At 39.0% G+C, this 23414-nt stretch overlaps 1 protein-coding gene across 2 annotated transcripts in view; it reads left to right on the forward strand.

The window, feature by feature from the left end:
* The window catches only part of LOC145804562 (uncharacterized), a 41368-nt gene that overhangs the window by 15438 nt on the left and 2516 nt on the right, over window positions 1–23414 (forward strand). For both annotated transcript variants that reach the window (XM_082898914.1, XM_082898915.1), the window contains 3 exons: window positions 19777–19938; window positions 20099–20181; window positions 20515–20699. In XM_082898914.1, coding sequence (XP_082755040.1) covers window positions 19834–19938; window positions 20099–20181; window positions 20515–20699 — 373 coding nt within the window. In that variant the 5' untranslated portion in view covers window positions 19777–19833. The remainder of the gene's footprint in view (window positions 1–19776; window positions 19939–20098; window positions 20182–20514; window positions 20700–23414) is intronic.

Consider the following 23414-nt stretch of genomic DNA (forward strand, 5'->3'; position numbering starts at 1 on the left):
GTTTCGAATCCACCATAACCTTGTAATCAATGAACTGTAACAGTTTGCAGATTTATTAGTCAACTCAACTATGATCCGTTAATGACTACAAGTCCCAACAGTATCGTCTAGAGGATGATTGGCAGTTTAACGATTAACATAGACTATCTAGTATTAGCACGAATTGTCTCTCCTAGCATAGACTATCTTAACCGAATAAGAGCAAATCAATGAAAACTGATGTATAAGTATGCAATTAGAATCACAGAAACTAAGAACATGTGCTAGATAGAAGATTCAAAACAAAGTAATAATATAGAAAAGCTTTAATCTTATACAATTGTTGAATCAATAATAAAACCACAAACTAAATACAAAACATGGTTACTTGACTAGAGTTTCATCCAATAAGAGGAGAGCTCCTTAGCTGCACATGTCTTCGTAGCCTCCGCCTTCTCTCTCTAAAATCAAGAACAACCCTAATAATGAATAGGGTTTTATATTTATAGAGATATGGAGCCTTCTAAGTAATACCCCAGAGGTTAGAATTTCCTAAAATGAAAGGAAAATTCGGATGTAATTATTCTCAGCTTTTTAGGCTCATCTTGTTGGCCTGTTTTGACCTATTAAAAGTCAGAATTTGAAAATTCCTATTTCGCACAAAACCGTAGCCCTTTGAGTAATCTTTCCAATGCTGCTTGAATCACTTAAATCTGATATCGGACGAGAGAGATACATTCAAAATACTGAAGGCTGTACAGAGTGACTTCTATAGCGGGATTGTAACAATTTTAACTTTTCTTTCTTCAAATCTCATGGGTTGAACTTTTATTACTTGATTAAAATTATTTAGATTCTTCTAGGCATTCAGAGCTGAGTTTGAGCTTGGTCTTAGATTTCAAATATGAAATTAAGTCCAATTTCTACTCATAAACTTGAATGACCTGCACATACACAAACATTAAAATCATCAAGTAACAATGATTAAAGGACCTAAGTATACTTTAAGGGGCCTAAATATATACATTTTGGCAGCTGTCACACACCTATGGTTGTTGAGCCAATGATGCGAGGATGAAGTTCAATGTATTTGTAGACGGCTAAGTTGAGAGAATCTTGTTTGTTCTTGAGCAAAGAAATGCAGCACCCATTCCTTACATATCGTTACATGAGTAGTATTACACCACCTATTTATATACTACAACTAATAAGCTATTTAACAAACACTCGGTCTATTTATTATACTACATCATATAGATTATATATATTCTAAACCCTACCCCACTTTTGAAGTATGAGAAATTTCTATTGTGCAACCCTTTAACTAAAACTCAACAAAAATGATTTGATAAATGTTAACTCATCTAAAAGCTTAAACTATTGTAGAAAGTGGTGACTTCACTATTTATAAATTATTTCCTCAACAAGCCCCTCACATATGGCCAAACTCTCCTCCAAAAGCAGGCCAAAGAGGTGCAAGTATTATAATTATCGAGTAGGTGTTGAGGTTCAAAGACATGATCTATTACATGCTCTAGTAACCATGATAAATTGTTGACAGGCAATTCTTCCTGTCCTTCAACATGATCCTTAAAGTTTTATGTTGTCGTAGCAACTTTTCTGGCTGCCATAATACTCATCATCAGTAAAAGAGTGGAAAATAATCAAAGAAGAAAAATAAGAAATGCGAGTACATGTGTTGCATGAAAAGAAACAACAAGAAAACATTCCTAATTAAAGAAGAGTACATTTGCATGTGTTGTATTACATTTGTTCGCAAGAACTAATTTAGCCCCTTGAACACACTCCACCCGTGCTTCTTGGACAAAAATAATCCCCCATAATAACCACTGAAGTCCAATAAAAAATTACCACAACATCCTCGTTCTCTTACATTACACCGAACAAAAGACAGAAGGAATAGAGACTTGAGACTCCAGCCTTGATACTATACCTTGAGGTATCTTACCTTATGTCTTCCACCCTATGAAGATTGTGTACAGGTACGAGTATGAGTATATCGATATGGTAAAATCTAAAAAAAGTAAAGCACGGGTATAACTAGGTACGTTAGTAAAAAAAGATTTATTTTTAATTTAGAGTTGTGCAAAAATTAGGTAAATGGTTTAGTTGGTTAAGATACAACATACAATTTACATTTAATACCAAAAGTAAGGTATAAAGCAAAATTAAATGTCATTATATTAAATAACTAACAAACCAAAGCTTAATTTAAAAATCAATACATAAAAAATCCAGTGAAACTGAATTCACCTTTGTGTAAAAGAAAATATTGTTCCGGTTTTAGTATGGCTTCGGTATATACGAGGTACCTCTAGGGAATGACAAAAATTAAGAAGAAAAATTTAGGTATGTGCTTTGTGTACCTGATATGTATGCAGAACAACAATGCAAAGTACCAGTACCCGATACGAGTATAGCATGTTTGTCGAAGTACCTATACTTCATAGTTCCACCCAATGCTATGGAACTTATCTGCTCGTTGTCCATAAGAGAGACTTGCAAACCCTCTTTTGAACAATCAACTCTAATCATCTCCCACCCTTTGTATTATTCAGAGCTATTGTATTGCTCCACTCAGGTCTTGAAGCATCTCCCTCTTTTGTTCCTTCTTGAGCACACATTTCTTTGCAATCAGAGTTTACCCATCTGAGAACGAAGACAACCTCCTTTCACAACCACCAAAGATGCCCCATAGAGCTGAAAAATGACCATATAACGAGGGGTGATCGTCTAGAAGAATAAGGCCCGACTCTTTTCACAAGGTCTATTAGGATAAAAAGAGTAAGCCCCCGAAAGCAAATAGACCAAAGTTGGATGTTACTAAGGACCATTTTGACAAAATGCAACTCTTATGTCTTCAACCATGAGTAGGGCTTGATTGTTGGGATAGTGTGTCACCCATTTTCCTTTCTATTCCTAGCTCGAATAAAACAAACCACTTTTTCTCATCCCATCAGGAACTAGCCTAGTACAATTTTCAAAAAATTATCCAAAGCGTTCAACCCGAATGACCCGACTAGAGCATCATCGGAAGGTTTTGATATCAGTTACGGTTTGTGGTGGGTGAAGTTCTTAATTTTTTCAATCAATCGATTGGATGTCGGGTCTACTGTCCAGAAATCTGCCACCCGAACCGACTAATGTATTTACTTAGCATATTGCATCTACATGTGTTACATTGGTATTGGCTCTTGAGTCACTTTCCTTATCATATTATCTTATCTCTAAAGACTGGACGTATCCTCTCTCTTATCATATCACTCAGAGTCACTTTTTTCTGTGTTTGTGTCTTTCGTTCTCTCCTTCAGAAGCCATGATCTGATGAATGAAGATCTATGAAGCACGTGTACTCCAAAAATGGTGCCGTACAAGTATAGGGTACTTACCGGGTGCGGGTAAGTGTACCGGTATGATTGCATGTGTACCGGGTACGCTAAATACATGTTGGGTACAGCATATACGTTTGGGTACGTCGTGGGTACAAGCTGGGTATGTTTTGGGTACGGCGTGGTATTTTTTTTTGCAGCTGCAAAATTTGTTGCAGCCTTTATTATTCTTCTTTCAACTTTGAAAATCATCAGGTAATTTGTTTCCAACATCCTTTACCAATGAGTTATGGGTATGCTCTCTTTTGCATCTTGTTTTAGACATTAGACAAACTGTTGTCCTTTTAGTTTTGATATTGAAACTTTGATTTGTATGTTGGATGTTTAACTATAAATAAAAAAATTGATGTACCCCAACTGTATCCTCATCCTACTTGTTAAAGAATTTGACGTAATGGCGTACTCTTATCGTACCCATACCTGTATCCGTATCCGTATCCATACCCGCACCTGTGCTTCCTAGATGAAGATCATCGCTTTTAGGCTCTCAAAATCTTCTTACAATATGCAATCTCTCACGGTTTCTCTTCTCTCTGTCTTGTTGCATCATTAATACCAAACAACTGTAGGCCAAGCTGCTGCTGCAAGATGGGTAGTGGCAAGCTGTGATAAGATGGAGGCGGAGACGATATTCACTCTTTTTTGTTGATCTGCCCTACCCTCAACCTGTCTATCACTCTTCAATCTCCCTCTAGTCTCCACTATCCAATCTTCGCAGTCTCATCTCTCACCCCCTTTCCCTCTTCGGTCTTCCTTGCCTTTACAATTGATTTTTTTCTTAGGGTTGTGGTTGATTGCAAGAAAAAAATAGATAAAAATGAACCACCCGAAAGATGAGCCTGAAAATGATTGCAATCCGAATGACATATTTGGTCCAGTTTTTTTCCTAGTGTTCGGTCGAAGGTGGATGCTTGTGCTTCCCACTTGAAAGGACCAGTTTGTGTGATGAGCCAATGGCAAACCTGAACCAATGCAACCCCTGAACACACTTACTCTTGTTGTAACCCAACAATTACTCAAGAGCTGAAATGGTTGGGATTTCCCAGACCCACTACCTTCTGCCTAGGCAGTATGGCACATTTCTCTCCATGCACCTGTCCGATAGCTAGGGGACTTACCCAATGCACCCGACCAAACTAATCCGACTCGACCCGACATGCTATGGACGGTTTCGTGAAGTTGCACGGTTGGTAGTGGGTTGGAAGTGTAGATTTTTTTTTATTTTTGGTTGGCTCTCGGAATGTGGAGAAAAACAATGATTGGACCCTGAACCATCCGATATATGTGTATGTATAAAGGATATTCATTACACGTGCCATTGTATCTTTGGAAATTGACATTACACTCTTTATCTTTTTACTTCTCAATCTGACATCCATCTTATCTTCTTAATTTTTAAATACTATTTCATTCTCTTCCTTCTCAAATGACTTTACTGTTTTCTCTTTCTTCTCAATCAACTTATATTTAAAACCTATCATTCTCTTTATCTTCTTATATGGTATTATTTAATTCTCTCTCTTTCTTTTCAAATGACTTGTAGTATTTGAAATCTCTCTGTCTCTCTCTCTCCCCCCTTAAATAGTATTGTTTAATTTTTTCTCTTTCTTTTTCATTCTTTTTCTACATCTAACACATACACAATCTCTCTCTAACCTTCATCTCATCTCTCTCTCTCTCTCTCTCTCTCTCTCTCTCTCTCTCTCTCTCAACGATGCAATCAAAGGAAGAACCCAAATGTTGTACTTGTAGAAACTAAGGTATTGAAGCATATTGATTTGGTGTTCTTTGAATTATTTTTAAACCCTCCCTTTGAAATCCCCTACACTTAGATCTCCATCACTCATTTCCCTCTCTAATTTGTGATTTTTATGTATTCATCAAATGGTAGAGATTGATTTGGGTCAGATCAAACAGTGCTACTGCTCAACTCTTTTTTTTTTTTAGATCTACACATGTTCAGAGAGAGTGTGCGGGTCTTGAAGCCGACCGAAACCAACATTTAAACTGGAGGAAGAAAATCGGTTGATTTTGAAAGGAGATTTGGTCAAAATTGGATGGTCAGTTTTGGAATTTGAAATGGTTGGTGTATACACAAATTTCTTGTCTGCAAAAATAAAGACAGAAAAATTGAGTAACAAATATAAATTTATTAATTTAAAATAAAACAAGTACAATCTCTAATGAAATTTCTAATAAAAGAAAATCCTCTGATTCTTCTCTTCAATAAGTTGCTTTGAGGGCTTGATAGCTTGTTTCCGAATTGAGCAACGAAATCTCCTCCAAGTGACGAGAAGAAGACTGTGAGGGCTTGATAGGTTTTTCCCAAATCAGGTTTGTAGAATCCCCTCCAATTTTGTAGAAGACGACAATATGTTTGATGACAACTTTGATTTGAATCTCCGAACTTTATGTTTTATGGAGTTTGATTGGCTTTGGTGAAGAAACCTTGGGGCTTTAGGCTTGAATCCAATGGAGCTCTCTCTTGCTTGATGTAAATTTTTGTCTCTCCAACTTGATTTATGTATGTAGAATTTGTATGAAAATTTTTGGTAGAGATCACACCAATTTATAGGAATGGATGGAGGAGAGTCTTAATAGACTTTAACTTCTTCGATAATTATGATTTATTTAGGGGTAAACACCAAAATATCACTTTAATGGTGTGCCATATTTTATATTGGCTTGACCACCTCAATGTGACAAGTGGCTTAATTTGATTAGTCAAAGGCTTACTGCATCATTTTAACACATGAGAATATTTAATTTGACCACTATGTAATCTTGATTTGAGACCAATTAGACACGTGGAAAGATTTGATTTGCCAATAATTGTGCATATTTTGAAGCCTTAGTACATGGCAATTTGTGATTGGCTAAAATTTCCCAGGCTTACAGTTGGTTCAGGTGACGGGTTATGGACAAACCTAGGGCGAATCGACCCGTGAACACCCTTACCTATAGCACTTTCTTCTCCTTTTGTCTATTCATATTTGAACTAGATGACAATTGTTATGCACTAACAATGCATGCCTTTTTGCCAAGCAAACCCATGTATTGACCACGTGTGACCCTCCATTATCCTCCTCATTCGGTCAACGCTATTACCTCCACTCATTGTATGCTACGTAGACCTTCGACTATCATGCACTTGAAGACCCCAATTCCGTCCAAAGAGGGATCTCAAAAGCCAAGGATTTACCTCCACTATTACAATTGTCAGAAATTGTATTGTGTATTCTTCAACAAGAAGCCTAGCCCAACGATATTGACATCTTTGCTTGCGTCTTTGTCAACCCTTAGAACACTTCCACAAACACCTTAACAACCTCCTCATTCTATAGGTGTAGTGGCAGCCCAGGAAGCGAACCCAAATGGCCTTTGGACCACCAATTCCATGACAACACACTTCCACTAGAGACCACCAGTCAGAAGAACTCAACTTTTTTCATTCAAAACCCCTTTTCGCCTCCTCTTTTGATGGCAACAAAATGAATAAAAAAGTTCTTTAACATCAAACCCAACTCTGGTCGAGACCTTCCAAAGGTGATTAGCATATTTGTTGTAGATGGGATGCCCCTATATTAGTCCACTACCCTCCCCATCAAACCTCTTTCCAAGAAATGTACGGTTTCCTTGGCATCAATAGAATTCACTACTCTCTTTTTCCCTTGTAACCTTAGTCTAGAAGGGCTTTGATTTGGTGGCCCAATACACCATTTCACGCACCTGCATAAAGGATCAACTTCTTTCACATTGGCTGGTTCCTTCTACACCTTGAGTTTTGACAACTTCTTAGCCACATCCCTCAAAGAGGGTGCCCTTTATTCTTTGGAAAGAAGACCACCATTTCCTACCTTTACCAACCAAAATGCAAAGGAATCTCCCCCTTTAGTATGACGGAACTAACATCCATACGATACGACTACCTTGTCACAAAATCCTTCTGTAAAATCCTTCTCACCTTTGCTACTCATTAGTTGGTTAAGGACTTCACACAACCAATCTAACTTCTCATGCTTCAGTCTGACCTAGTGATTCAAGTTTCGCTTTCTCTCTCTGAGCATCAGGAAGTCACCATTTACATCTCTATCATCTTCCTCTTCAAGGACAATCTTTGTAACGCCCTCAAAATAATAACATTAAACCCATCAGATAAGACACGCATCTTCATATAAACTAACCTCATTCCTTTCATTCATTAGAATTCCAAGACATAAGTATTACATGTTAACATCATATCAAAATGCCCTACGGGCTTACAGCTTTCCAAGTTAACACTTGGTTACAACAAAGGGGTTCTAACTCGTTTACACATTAAGCCCTTGGCTTGAAATTACATGTAATACATCAAAGTAAAGCGACAAAACTATGCCCGCCACAAGCCTCCCAGCTATGTCCTTGGAGGTGGCATGCTTCCTGTACCTGAAAATGATATTCCCATATAGGGTGAGCCACAGCCCAGTAGAAATACACTAAACCAACCATGGACAATGACTAAAACATTAGCAATTGATAGTTGGTCACCACTGATTCAGTCACATAAATTACATATTTATGTCAACGACTTACAAGTCCCAATTACTTTTCATTTTCCCTTTTTCAACAGATAAGCATGCTAGCTCTATCATCATTTCCACAGATATGTATAAAAACTATATCTCACATTCAGATAAGCATAAAAGCTATATCCACATTCTCAACAGATATGTATATCAACAATATCCACAGATAAGCATACAAGCTGTATCCACACTCTACAACAGATATGTATATCAACAATATCCACAGATAAGCATACAAGCTGTATCCACACTTCACTTCACAAAGATAAGCATATGAGCTCTATCTTCACTTCTCAGACAAGCATATGAGCTCTGTCCACGGAGTACATCCCCTATCTCCTCCAAATACCTATCCGGTTTAGAGGTCCATCCCCTATCTTCCCCTAAACCGCGGAGTACATCCCCTATCTCCTCCTCTACACATAACGTATATAAACACATTGGTTCTATATACAATCACACAATACAAACAATTAATGTATTCTAACAACTGTCAAGTTCCATAACACATTCCATTGATTAGTTTCAGTTTGCCTAATCAACATACATTGTCTACAACAATCTCGACTATCCTCCACCGATAGCCCCAAGCAGTTATTTCTAAAACAGAAAATAAATGCGCAAATGGATATTCAATCAACATTTCATTCCCTCGTTTCTCACCAATTAATTATCCCAATTAATTAAACAATGTAATTAGGCCATTTTCCATAATTACCATTTCAACCCTTAGGTCCCGTTTTCACCAATGATTCAACAATCATTCTATTTTCTTCATGCCAAACATGCATCTAGGTTTATTATGAATAAAACCCCAACCTTTGTAAAATTACACAAAAGCCCCAAACCTTTACAAGATTACCAAACCAAGCCCCAACATCTCAAAATACCAAAATTTAAAGACAAAACCCATAGAGAGGAGTAGGTTATCCCTACCTCAAATTCGGAGTCCCAAAGGAGAAGACGACAAAACCCAACGTGCTCCAAAACCCGTGATTTTCAGATTACAATGAAGCCCTCGACGATCAACAACTTTTTTGTAAAGGCCAAAGGTGAGTAAATCACTCTTACTAGATCAAAACCTAGAGAGAAGGTAGTATCTAGAGTGAGAGGCTCAACAATGGTGATTTTGGAAAAGTAAGAGAGAGAAGAGAAAGCAAAAAGTGATTTGAAAAGTCACAAATTTCGGGACTTAAACCCAGTCTTCCGCTCGAGCGTAAAACACCCCGCTCGAGCGTACACTCACAGACTTCCGCTCGAGCGGCCAACCTCCCGCTCGAGCGCAGAATGCACTCGCCCAGCACTTTCGCAGAACCAGGCCTTCGCTCGAGCTCCCAGCCCTACGCTCGAGCTCACAACACTGCACAACAAGATACTGGAAGGATGTAATCTACGCTCGAGCGCCAACACCTCCGCTCGAGCGTACAGGCCAAAAATCTGGGCAACTAGTTTTGGTTTCTAAACTCAACCAACCTGTAACAAACCCGCTCAACACATCCTATAACTCAAATACAACGTAAGAAAGGATGTAAACAAGATAATGAACAACTACCAACATCCACGGACACATGTCCGGATCACTATACAACAAGGGTAAATCCGGGATCGCTATAACCTCCCCCCCTTAAAGAATTTCGTCCCCGAAATTAAGCACAAGTTTTCAAAACAAGTTTTTCTCCCTGTTAATCAATGTTACACTTGAACATTCAACAATTCGACCCATTACCGGTCATCCCATCCCTTTAACAAGAGACATATCACAATATGTAAACCACATATGTATTATCAACATGCATCAACATTATGCACTATCTTTCCAATTTCAACAATATATTCAACACATATAGTATCACATTCAACTTCCATATGAGGCAAGTTCCAAAACATACTTCCAATAACCAAAACATTTTCAATGTTTCACAACTTAAGACATATATAAAAGCTCTTAAGTTCAACAAAATGTAAAATTCAAATACAAGATTACATATCAATAAACAAGTCCGGATATTTCTCACGGACTTCCAACTCACGTTCCCAAGTGGCTTCCTCCACTCCGTGATGTTTCCACAAGACTTTCACCAAAGGAATGGTCTTGCCACGCAGGACCTGATCCCGCCTATCCAAGACCCGAATCGGTCTCTCCTCATACGAGGCATCCTCATCTACCTCTAAATCGCTCCAATCCAGCACATGTGATGGATCTGGCTCATACTTCCGAAGCATACTCACATGAAACACGTCATGCACCCCGGACAACTGCGGCGGTAAGGCTAACCGATAAGCAACCTCACCTATCCTCTCAAGGATCTCAAAAGGACCAATAAACCGAGGGGACAACTTCCCACTCTTCCCAAACCTCATCAGGCCTCGCCTAGGTGATATCTTCAGAAAGACATGATCACCTACCTCAAACGCCAAAGGCCTCCTCCTACGGTCGGCATAACTCTTTTGTCGACTCTGGGCTGTAACAAGCCTCCTACGGATAAGCTCAACTTTCTCCGTCGTCTCCCTAACCAACTCCGGACCCAACAAAGGTGCATCACCCACCTCGGCCCAACACACTGGAGACCTACACGGTCGGCCATACAAGGCCTCAAACGGTGCCATACCGATGCTAGACTGAAAACTGTTGTTGTAGGCAAACTCTACCAATGGCAAGTGCCTCTCCCACGTCCCACTGAAATCCAGGACACAACCCCGAAGCATATCCTCGAGGATCTGAATAGTACGCTCGGACTGCCCGTCAGTCTGAGGATGATAGGCCGTACTAAAGGTCAACTTAGTGCCCAAGGCACTCTGCAAACTCTGCCACAACCTGGCAGTAAAACGAGGATCTCTATCTGAGACGATCGTCACTGGGACCCCGTGCAATCTCACTACGTCCCGAATATACAAATCGGCAAGGTGATCTACCGAATCTCTCACGCGCATAGGAATAAAGTGCGCCGACTTAGTCAACCGGTCTACAACCACCCAAATAGCATCACTACCCCGCTGAGTCCTCGGAAGACCTACAACGAAGTCCATAGTGACATGCTCCCACTTCCACTCGGCAATAGGCAAGGGTTGCAACAAACCCGCTGGCCTCTGATGCTCGGCCTTCACTTGCTGGCAAGTAAGGCATTTCGATACGAAAACAGCCACATCTCTTTTCATACCCTGCCACCAAAACTGGCGACCCAAATCCTGATACATCTTAGTACCTCCCGGATGCACCGCAAGGCGCGAATGGTGAAACTCTCGGAGTACTTCCTCACGGCAAGCCTCCGGTACAAACAAACGGTCTCGGTATCTCACACTCAGGTCGGGATACACCGTCAAACCCTTCTCAACTTTCCCACTGGAGATCTTCTCTCGGAGGGATTCTACCTCAAGGTCACCTCTCTGTGCCTCTAACACTCTAATCATAAGTGTAGGCTGCGCAACAACAGAAAACAAGGCCGCATCCTCAACAGATTCGCCCAGTAGCAAATCAAACTCGCCAAGTGCTCCCAACATCACCCATTCCCGGATGGCTATACTAGCAACATCACTAATGGTCTTCCTACTAAGGGCATCGGCCACAACATTGGCCTTTCCCGGATGGTAATGCAACTCAAAATCATAATCCTCGATGAACTCCATCCATCTCCTCTGCCTCAGATTCAAGTCTCTCTGTGTAAACAGATACTTCAAACTCTTATGATCCGAGAATACCTCGAACCTCTCACCATAAAGGTAGTGCCTCCAGATTTTCAAGGCAAAGATCACAGCTGCTAACTCTAGGTCGTGTGTGGGGTAATTCTTCTCGTGTATTTTCAACTGACGTGAGCCATAAGCTACCACTTTCCCCTCTTGCATCAACACACAACCCAAACCCTCTCGTGAGGCATCACAATAAACCGCATAACCCAACCCTCTCTCCGGAATAATCAACACCGGAGCGGTGGTCAATCTAACTTTCAACTCTTGGAACGACTTTTCACAAGTCTTACTCCACACAAACTTGACTCCCTTCTGAGTCAGCCTAGTCAACGGTGACGCTAACCTGGAGAAATCCTTCACAAACCGACGGTAATACCCAGCTAATCCCAGAAAACTGCGGATCTCAAACACACTCTTAGGCTGTGCCCAATCTTGCACTGCCTCAACCTTGGATGTATCAACAGACACCCCTTCCCCGGATACCACATGGCCTAAGAACTTGACTTCCCCCAGCCAGAACTCACACTTCCCAAACTTGGCATACAGCCTATGGGCTCTAAGTAACTCAAGCACCACTCTCAAGTGTTCCTCGTGCTCCTCCTTAGATGACGAATAGATAAGGATATCGTCCACAAAAACAACCACAAAGCGGTCTAAGAACTCCCGGAAAATCCGGTTCATCAAGTCCATAAAGACTGCCGGTGCATTGGTAAGCCCAAATGGCATCACCAGAAACTCATAATGGCCATACCGCGTACGGAATGCCGTCTTCGGAATATCTTCCTCCCTGACCCTCAACTGATGGTAACCCGATCTCAAGTCTATCTTAGAGAAACAACGGGAACCCTTCAACTGGTCAAACAAATCATCTATACGGGGCATAGGATACTTATTCTTAACCGTAGCCCGATTCAACTTCCGGTAGTCAATACACAATCTCAAGGCACCATCTTTCTTTTTAACAAAGAGTGCCGGTGCTCCCCACGGTGAAACACTAGGGCGAACAAAGCCCTTATCTAGCAATTCCTGGAGCTGAACTTTCAACTCAACCAACTCTGCTGGAGCAAAACGGTAAGGTGCCATAGAAATCGGCGCCGTACCAGGCACTAAATCAATAGAGAACTCTATCTCTCGGTGAGGTGGCAAACTAACAAGATCTTCGGGAAAGACATCCGAATACTCACAAACCACCCTCGGCAATACATGCTGGGTCTCACCACTCTCAAAGCTAGCAAGTAGACTACTAAGCTCACTTCGCCCTCGCGAATCATACCCCGGTGGCAAAACACTACCAACCCGGTCTCCCAAGAAATGGAACCACTCCCCGCTCAAGGTACACAATGTAACCCTCTGGCGGTAGCAATCAATAACAGCCCGGTATGACGATAACCAGTCCATACCCAAAATAACATCAAAACCCTTCATGGGCATGACAACAAACGGAAAAGGAAGCCTATAGTCGGCGACCTCTATATCACATCCTCTAACACCCTGTTTCAGAATCAACTCACCACCCAAAGGTGATACCACACAAATAGGAGATGCTAACTGTGCTAACTCCAATTCCAAAACAGATGCAAATGCAGCAGATACAAAAGAATGAGATGCACCCGTGTCTATCAACACATTAGCAACTGAGTTGCAAAACAGAAAAGTACCTCTCACTACTGATGGAGCCGGTACTAAGTCCTGCGCGGTAACAGCATACACGCGCCCCGTAGGCCCCTGGTCTACCTGCTCACCTCTCGGAGCAAAAGACTGCTGCACAGACTGGGATGTCGAAGCTCCCGGATTGGCCCTCGAGGCCTGCACAGACTGAGCTGGCTGAAAACCCTGCGTCTGCCTAGAACCAGACGCTCCCGAAGTGGCACTCAGCTGTGGGCAAAACCTCTTCATGTGCCCAGGTTGTCCACACTGATAACAAATCAAGAGCTGCCCCCTGCCCAAACCCTGACTCGGCGGTCTAGCTGAAGAAGAAGCAGCTTTCTGACCCCCACCCTTCTGCGGGCAAACAGAAACCTTGTGACCCAGCTGGCCACACTTGTAACAAGTGAATTCTCCCTGACTGCCTCTCCCCGAGCCTACACTAGGCACTGGAAAGGTCGATCTAGAGACTGCACCCTGAGACTGCTGAGGGTTATAACCCCTCTGCCTCCTGCCATCACTCTGACTATCCTGGCTCCTCTTGGAGCCTCTCTGACCCTCATCCTCCTCCTGCATCATAAGCTCCATATGAGCTGCAGCATCCACTAGGTGTCTATACTCTCGAATGTAAGACCCACCAATTCTCAACTTGAGGCCCCGCCTCAACTTCCGCTCAAACTCATAACAACGGCGTTCCTCAGACGCCACCAGTTCAGGTGCAAACCTGGACAGACTGGTAAAAGTAGCCTCAAACTCGGCCACTGACAAGCCCTGCTGATTAAGCCGGCTAAACTGATCCCTCAGCTTCTCCCTAGCTGCTGCTGATAAAAACCTCTCCTGAAAAGCATTCACAAACGCCTCCCAAGTACCACCAACACGAGCTTTCTCGTATTTCCACCATTGACCCGCATCTCCCTTCAGTTGGAAAGATGCCAAGGTCACTTTCAGTGCTCCGTCCTCGATGCCAAGCATCTCAAACGTCTTCGTTGTCTGTTCGAGCCATTCATCTGCCTTAAGCGGCTCTTTAGGATCCCCGATAAACTCGTCCGGATTACACCGGAAGAACTCCCTCTTCAAGAAGGAAGGCCCTGTCTCAGCTGCCTGATTCCCAGCTCTAAGAATACCTAAAGCTCCTGCTATCTCTCTGGCCAAGGCACCCATAGCCTGCTGACCTACTGGCTCAGCCACATTGGCCTGCCCAACTCCCTCCTGCACTGCCGGAATCTCACCCTGTAACGGTACTTCCTGCCTCGCAGGTCTACCACGCCTAGCACCTCTTCCTCGTCCTGACATCCTAATAAAGGCAACACAGAACGTTAGCACATTCATAAATGTGCCGAAACTAAACACTCACGTCCTAATGCATGGACAAGTGTAATTCACTCCACATAAGCACATAAACACATAAGCACTTACGAACTTCATTTCCGGATAATAATAGTCCCGAGACGTTACTAGAGTTCCGGTTAGAAACAGCGTTGATCAAGTGCTTTTCCAACAAGACTCCCAGAAACTCAAGGATCCAATCAATATCCCAGAAATTAAATCCCATACCCACATAGTCACATAAGCATGTTAGCATTTAAGCACATAGCATATGATATTACATCTAAGTCTCTACCAAGCGAGACAAACCCATTGTGATACTAAATCACTTCCCACGTACCCAAAGTATTCGAACCCGGTACGCTCTGATACCAAGTTGTAACGCCCTCAAAATAATAACATTAAACCCATCAGATAAGACACGCATCTTCATATAAACTAACCTCATTCCTTTCATTCATTAGAATTCCAAGACATAAGTATTACATGTTAACATCATATCAAAATGCCCTACGGGCTTACAGCTTTCCAAGTTAACACTTGGTTACAACAAAGGGGTTCTAACTCGTTTACACATTAAGCCCTTGGCTTGAAATTACATGTAATACATCAAAGTAAAGCGACAAAACTATGCCCGCCACAAGCCTCCCAGCTATGTCCTTGGAGGTGGCATGCTTCCTGTACCTGAAAATGATATTCCCATATAGGGTGAGCCACAGCCCAGTAGAAATACACTAAACCAACCATGGACAATGACTAAAACATTAGCAATTGATAGTTGGTCACCACTGATTCAGTCACATAAATTACATATTTATGTCAACGACTTACAAGTCCCAATTACTTTTCATTTTCCCTTTTTCAACAGATAAGCATGCTAGCTCTATCATCATTTCCACAGATATGTATAAAAACTATATCTCACATTCAGATAAGCATAAAAGCTATATCCACATTCTCAACAGATATGTATATCAACAATATCCACAGATAAGCATACAAGCTGTATCCACACTCTACAACAGATATGTATATCAACAATATCCACAGATAAGCATACAAGCTGTATCCACACTTCACTTCACAAAGATAAGCATATGAGCTCTATCTTCACTTCTCAGACAAGCATATGAGCTCTGTCCACGGAGTACATCCCCTATCTCCTCCAAATACCTATCCGGTTTAGAGGTCCATCCCCTATCTTCCCCTAAACCGCGGAGTACATCCCCTATCTCCTCCTCTACACATAACGTATATAAACACATTGGTTCTATATACAATCACACAATACAAACAATTAATGTATTCTAACAACTGTCAAGTTCCATAACACATTCCATTGATTAGTTTCAGTTTGCCTAATCAACATACATTGTCTACAACAATCTCGACTATCCTCCACCGATAGCCCCAAGCAGTTATTTCTAAAACAGAAAATAAATGCGCAAATGGATATTCAATCAACATTTCATTCCCTCGTTTCTCACCAATTAATTATCCCAATTAATTAAACAATGTAATTAGGCCATTTTCCATAATTACCATTTCAACCCTTAGGTCCCGTTTTCACCAATGATTCAACAATCATTCTATTTTCTTCATGCCAAACATGCATCTAGGTTTATTATGAATAAAACCCCAACCTTTGTAAAATTACACAAAAGCCCCAAACCTTTACAAGATTACCAAACCAAGCCCCAACATCTCAAAATACCAAAATTTAAAGACAAAACCCATAGAGAGGAGTAGGTTATCCCTACCTCAAATTCGGAGTCCCAAAGGAGAAGACGACAAAACCCAACGTGCTCCAAAACCCGTGATTTTCAGATTACAATGAAGCCCTCGACGATCAACAACTTTTTTGTAAAGGCCAAAGGTGAGTAAATCACTCTTACTAGATCAAAACCTAGAGAGAAGGTAGTATCTAGAGTGAGAGGCTCAACAATGGTGATTTTGGAAAAGTAAGAGAGAGAAGAGAAAGCAAAAAGTGATTTGAAAAGTCACAAATTTCGGGACTTAAACCCAGTCTTCCGCTCGAGCGTAAAACACCCCGCTCGAGCGTACACTCACAGACTTCCGCTCGAGCGGCCAACCTCCCGCTCGAGCGCAGAATGCACTCGCCCAGCACTTTCGCAGAACCAGGCCTTCGCTCGAGCTCCCAGCCCTACGCTCGAGCTCACAACACTGCACAACAAGATACTGGAAGGATGTAATCTACGCTCGAGCGCCAACACCTCCGCTCGAGCGTACAGGCCAAAAATCTGGGCAACTAGTTTTGGTTTCTAAACTCAACCAACCTGTAACAAACCCGCTCAACACATCCTATAACTCAAATACAACGTAAGAAAGGATGTAAACAAGATAATGAACAACTACCAACATCCACGGACACATGTCCGGATCACTATACAACAAGGGTAAATCCGGGATCGCTATAATCTTAGACCATCCCAACTAAAGAGCTACGTTACACAGACTCTTTGTATGTTGAGAGGTACTCATGTTGACACAACACGACATGACACGACACGAGTACGGGTGGGGAATATATCTAAATACAAACGGATACAGTTGATTTTCTTTTCTGTTTTTCACGGCAGCAACAAAGGAGGAGGAGAGAAACATGGCTCACGACCTCATCATCGTTGTCGTTCATCATCTTCGTCTTCTGTATTCATCTTCGTTGATGGTTGCTAGGGGTATATTAAAGGGTTTGGTGCATTTGGGCTTATATAGGACACACTTTGGTCTGTTAATAAAATGGGCCTTATAATAAAATTTATAAGGTTATTGGGCTGGCTGGCTTTTACATGAGCTTCTCATGTTTGGGCCTAATACTAATTAAGTTGGGATTTAACTTATATCCGTGGAAAACCAATTATTCATTTTTAAAAAATAATGTTATATATATATATATATTTTGTTCAATATTTTTTAACTACAAATGTGTAGCATCATCATAAAAATATGTAGTCATTCTGAGCCATAAATTATTGTAACTTTTTCAGAAAAATACATAATATGTTTTTTACACATCCATGTTTGCCGTATCCGCGTACCCGTGTCTAATTTTTGGGTACTTTTTAGATGTACCCACGTATCCCTCATTTAGAGGTTTGGCGAGTCCGACCCCTAGGTACATATCTACACCCGACACTTTTACCCGAGTCCATGTAACATAGCTAAAGAGTGGCTCTCCTTATTATCTCTGTGTTAGCCCACTTACATCTATTAAAAATTTCGTCATTTTTTTGGCCACTTTTGAAAGCATTTATTTATTTTCTTCTACTACAACTTGAATCCCATTTTTTTTTGTTTTTCGAAAAGGAAAAATGGTGCATATGGCATGTGCTCAAAATTTCAGTCTCAAGGATTCATAACCAAAAACACCACAAAGCCTCGTAACCTAGGCCACTTCTGTTCATAGCCACAAAGCCTGATAACCAAGTTCATGACCAATCACCCCAAGTTTGAGCGCCACAAAGCCTCACAAGTAATTACACGATTCATAATCAAGACCAAATGGCCTCATAATTGCAAGACCATAGAATTAGCGTTTTTTTATTACAGATTCAGTTTGGGGGATTTGGTCATAGCACCCTCACTATCTAATTTCTCTTTCAAAAGGACAAGAATTATATAAGTACTTTCAAAACCTCCTGATATTTTAAAACTTGTTTCTTTTACTATATTACCCTCAAATCTATCAGCTCTCCTATTAAGACATTTTCACTATGTATTTCAGAGTAAAATTTTATTCTGTATGAAAGTAAAATTTTACTTTGTATAAAAGTAAAATTTTACTATGAATGAGAGTAAAATTTTACACTCTGAAACTAAAAGTAAAATTTTACTCTGTATGAAAGTAAAATTTTACTCTGTATAAAAGTAAAATTTTACTCTGTATAAAAGTAAAATTTTACTATGAATGAGAGTAAAATTTTACACTCTGAAACTAAAAGTAAAATTTTACTCTGTATGAAAGTAATTTTACTATGAATGAGAGTAAAATTTTACACTCTGAAACTAAAAGTAAAATTTTACTCTGTATAAAAGTAAAATTTTACTATGAATGAGAGTAAAATTTTACACTCTGAAACTAAAAGTAAAATTTTACACTCTGAAACTAAAAGTAAAATTTTACTCTGTATAAAAGTAAAATTTTACTCTGAAAAATAAGTAAACTGTAAGACTCTGAAGCTAAAAGTAAAATTTTACTCTGTATAAAAGTAAAATTTTACCCTGGTTCTATCAAATGAAAAAAACAGAGCAATAGAACTAGAGTAAAATTTTACTCTGGTTCTATCAAATGAAATTTGATGTTTACTCTGAAAAATCGATGGAACTTTGAGCTTTGAGCTTTGAATCAGGCCTATAATCCTTGAATCAATCGATGTTTACTTTGAAAAATATTGAATCATGCCTATAATCCTTGAATCAGGCCTATAATCTGAAAATTTTAGAGAAATCTCAATTTTTCATACCCCGGTTCTTCAGATTTTTCAGATTTTTAAAACTTTGAGCTTTCAAAAATCTATATATTCGAATTCAAATCTCAAAACACACAAACACACACACACATATATATATATATATATATTACAGATCGAAATATGTAGATATATATATATTCGAATTCAAATCTCAAAACACATATATATTCGAATTCAAATCTCAAAACACACAAACACACACATATATAGATATATATATATATATATATATGTATCAGCGCGATTTGCAAGTTCTCCACAGCTCCGGCCATGGAGGAAACTAGGATTAGAAGAGAGAGATGAGATAGAAGATGAACAGTTGAAGGAGAGTTGAAGGAGGAGAGTTGAGAAGATACAGAGAGAGATCGTCGGAGCTTAGGAATGACACAGCTCCGGCCATAGAGGAAGCTAGGGTTAGAAGTGAGAGACGAGAGAGAAGATAAATTTTGTATCTGGATTGTGTATATGTGAGGGTATAATAGTCTGATAAAATATTTAAATAATAAATTTTGTCCTTTATGCAAGATTTTATAATTATGAGGGGGTTTAGAAAGTATTAATTTTTTTCTTAGTCCTAACAATGAAAGGAAAGTAAAGGGGGTTTATAGCCAAATTTCCCATTCAGTTTTCAACTGTCCTTTATTTGTTTAAACTATTTACCTTGTTTGGTTACAGGTTTCTATTTTTGTACTACTTGGGATTGTCGTTGCAGGAGCTGCCTTAGGGTATTAGATGGTGCGAAAATTTGTTATTGCAGAAGATGGAAGTGTGGACGTTGGCGTAGCTCAATTTGTGAAATGGGCCATGCGCGTCATTGCAGCCACATTTATCTGCCAGGTGGCTATTGTGTTCATGTTAATAAATAGTGTGATAATGCTCCACTTGCGTATCTCTGGACCAAACGGAAATCTGTGTGCAATTTGCCTTGCATTCCCGCAATTTCGTCCTACTCTCAGAATTGTATTATTTTGAATTTTTTATTCTTATTTTCTGTCAGAGTACTCTTGATACTCCTTTGGCATTGGCTTCTTGTTTGTCAATCTGCTTTCTTATCACTTCCTTCAAGTGGAATGGTCCAGAGTAAGTTACTTGCACCATTTTTTCCCTACTCTCCCGTTGCATCATCTGGCGGACTGGTAATTATTGTACCAAATAAATGTTCATATAATTGATGCTTAACTCAATTTATTCAACTTATTAAATCCAAAACAAATAGATCTTATTAGCTTTTTGAGTTTTATCTGTTGGGATGTTGAAATCGATTTTGGATTAGTCAAAATGGGTGGTATGCTTGATTTAATGTATGAATGGTCATGAATATTGATTGAAGAGAGATCTGCTTAGTTGATAGAACAGATTTAAAAAATCTTTCGTTTGCTTGGTTTAACAACTTAACTAATTATTTGTATGTAGTTCTACCATTACTTTTGGGAATTCAATTTATTCTGCAAATGGGAATCCTTGGCGGGGTAGAGGACGAGCAAATGTAAAACAAAATCGTGCTGAATTTCTCAGCAGGTCAGGGATGGTGGCTTCACAGGGAACACTGTGGAATAGCCCAAGGAGATCTTCTGGTTGGTCTGAGTCTCCTGTTAAAGGTACACACTTTTGTTAAACTCAGCATTTTCTCTCCCTAATATTTGTTTTTTCTGTTGAAACATTTTTTCTAAAAAGATTTAAGCTTCTGCAGAGCATTTTATTTCCCTCTTCTTTTCCTTTGACATGATGGATCACTTCCATAGTTACCACGTAAAACTCCCCATCAGATCTCTTATGAACATGAACATGCAAGGGCTAGGATGTTTTCTGTAAGCAACATGTTTTGAAAAATAGGCAAGGATCACTACATCGGCGCCTTAGTGCAATGAAAAATAGGAAAAGGTCCTTATGTTTTCTTGGAAGAGCACCTGTAAAGAAATTAGCCCAAGATTGTTGGTTTACATTAGCAACTTGGAAAAGGGAACACTGACTGATAAAACTATGGAATTAGTAGATTTAATGATTAGAAGGAAAGTATAACATGCTTACAAGAAACTGAGTAGCTGAGAAAGTAAACGAAATAGAAAAAACTCTGTACAACATTTTGTATGCTGGAAATATTGGTTTGTAGACAGATTTTTGTGAGTCTTGTGTGGTTGGGTGTTAGGGTGTGTGGATCCTGATTTGTTTACCTTTTTTGACTTCCTTGATGACGTAATTGGCTAGCGCTCCTTTTTATGGGACCTTTTTGTATCTTTAGCATCTTCTTGATGCTCTTCTCCAATAAAATTTATTTATAAAAAAAAAAAAAAAAAAAAAAAGAAAGATGTGGAAATGGTGTAGCTAAGCATCTGAAAAATAAGGTAGTAATAGTTATGAGAATAAGTTACATAATAATATTAATTAATATTGTAATTGGAGAGTATAATTAGCGCCTATGCACCCCAAATAGGATTGGAGAAACATATTAAAAGAAATTTTGGGATCAACTGGATGAGTTAATACAACAAATATTTGTAGAGGAGAGAATAATTATAGGTGGTGATTTCAATGGTCATGTCCGAAAATATAAGCAAGTGCACGAGAGGATACATGGTGGATATGGTTTTGGTGATCGAAATGAGGGCAAAGAGAACATCTTAGATTTCGCCGTAGCATTTAATCATGTAGTAACCAACAACTTTTTAAAAGGATGGTTAAGCACATAACTTTTAAAAATGGGTCAAATAAGAGTTGGATAGATCATTTTCTTGTAAGAAAAATAGACCGCCGAATATGTAAAGGTTTCTAGGTTATTTCCAAAGGAAGTTAATGGCACAAAGTAGGCTAGCAATATTCAATATATAGTATTATATACAATAATAAAGAGCAAAATCAAATCGGGAAATATATTAAAAACTCATGAATTAGATGTGAAATCTAAAAATTGAGAAATTGAGGATAAAGTGTTTAAAGAAGTAACGCGGGGTTTGAAAGGTGTTACTAATAACATGTGGAATACAATGGCCTAATGCATTGAAAGAATATCAAAAGTAGTGCCATGGAGAGTCAAAGGAAAAAGCTCATATGTCTAAGTATACTTGGTGGTTGAATAGTGAGATATAAGCCATAGTAAAAGAGGATAAAAATGGGAATAATTTTAAGACATAAGTTGACCAATAAGGAGGTTGGATGAGAAGATTAAGAAAAAATGTGAATGATATTTTGAGATATTGTTAAAGCGAAAATCATTTTAAAAACTTGGAAGGAGAGGAATATGATAGCCTTGATGGAACTAGAGAATGTAAGTTTTATCATCGAACTAAGACAGTTCGAAGTGGAATTTGCATTAAAAAAAGATGAAATAAGGCAAGGATTAGATTTATCAAAAAATAAAAAATAAAAATAAAAATAAATAAAGCAAGGCATTAGGACTAGATTGTATCCCTATTGAGGCTTGGAAATGCTTAGGTAAGTAGTTGGCTAGTTAACAAAATTCTTTAATAAGATTCTAATGACTAGGAAAATGGCTGACGAGTAAAGAGAGTATTTTAAAACCTATATATAGAAATAAATGAGATATCCAAAATTGCAACAATTATAGGAACATTAAGTTCATAAGTCAATACAATAAAATTGTTGGTAAGAATGATTGAGCATCGCTTGAGAGTTATAACAATAGTGTTAGAGAATCTGTTTGGATTTATGTTTGGTAGATCAAATATGGAAACACTATTTTTACTAAGAAGATTAATAGAGAAGTACAAAGAGAAGATGAAGGATCTAAATATGGTTTTTATAGATTTTCAAAAAAAAAAAAAAAAAAAAAAAGGACTTGCGATAGGGTGCCTAGAGATATAATCTAGGAAGCATGGATACGAGTACGAGATATGGATGTGGTGATACGACAAAACCTAAAAGGTAGGATACGGGTACGGCTAGAATACGTTTGTAAAAAATATATTTTGAAAAAAATTTATTAGTAGCAGTGGAGTTACACATAAGCTCAAGAATGTTGAGAGATCACATTGTAATTTTACAATGCAGAATACTAATATTTAAAAATTAGGTATTAATTTTAGGCAATTGCTTGTTTACTTTTTAAATTTTCAATAGGCCTTGCAAATATTTCATTTTAATATCAAGTTTAATATGTTTATATTACAATAATAGAGCAATCCACAACTTGTTTCTATGCTTTCTCCTTTGGCACTAGCAAAAATATTGTATTCAAGTTTACTTGCTTATTTATTTATTAATTTATTAATTTTACTATTGTTTTATTCTCTTGTTAATCTTTACTATCTATGTAGTTATAGAGGACATGCATGAAACAATATGGATACATAAATTTG

This window comes from Camellia sinensis, chromosome 12 (assembly GCF_055761805.1).
Source record: "Camellia sinensis isolate YWXY chromosome 12, ASM5576180v1, whole genome shotgun sequence".
NCBI classification, from domain to species: domain Eukaryota; kingdom Viridiplantae; phylum Streptophyta; class Magnoliopsida; order Ericales; family Theaceae; genus Camellia; species Camellia sinensis.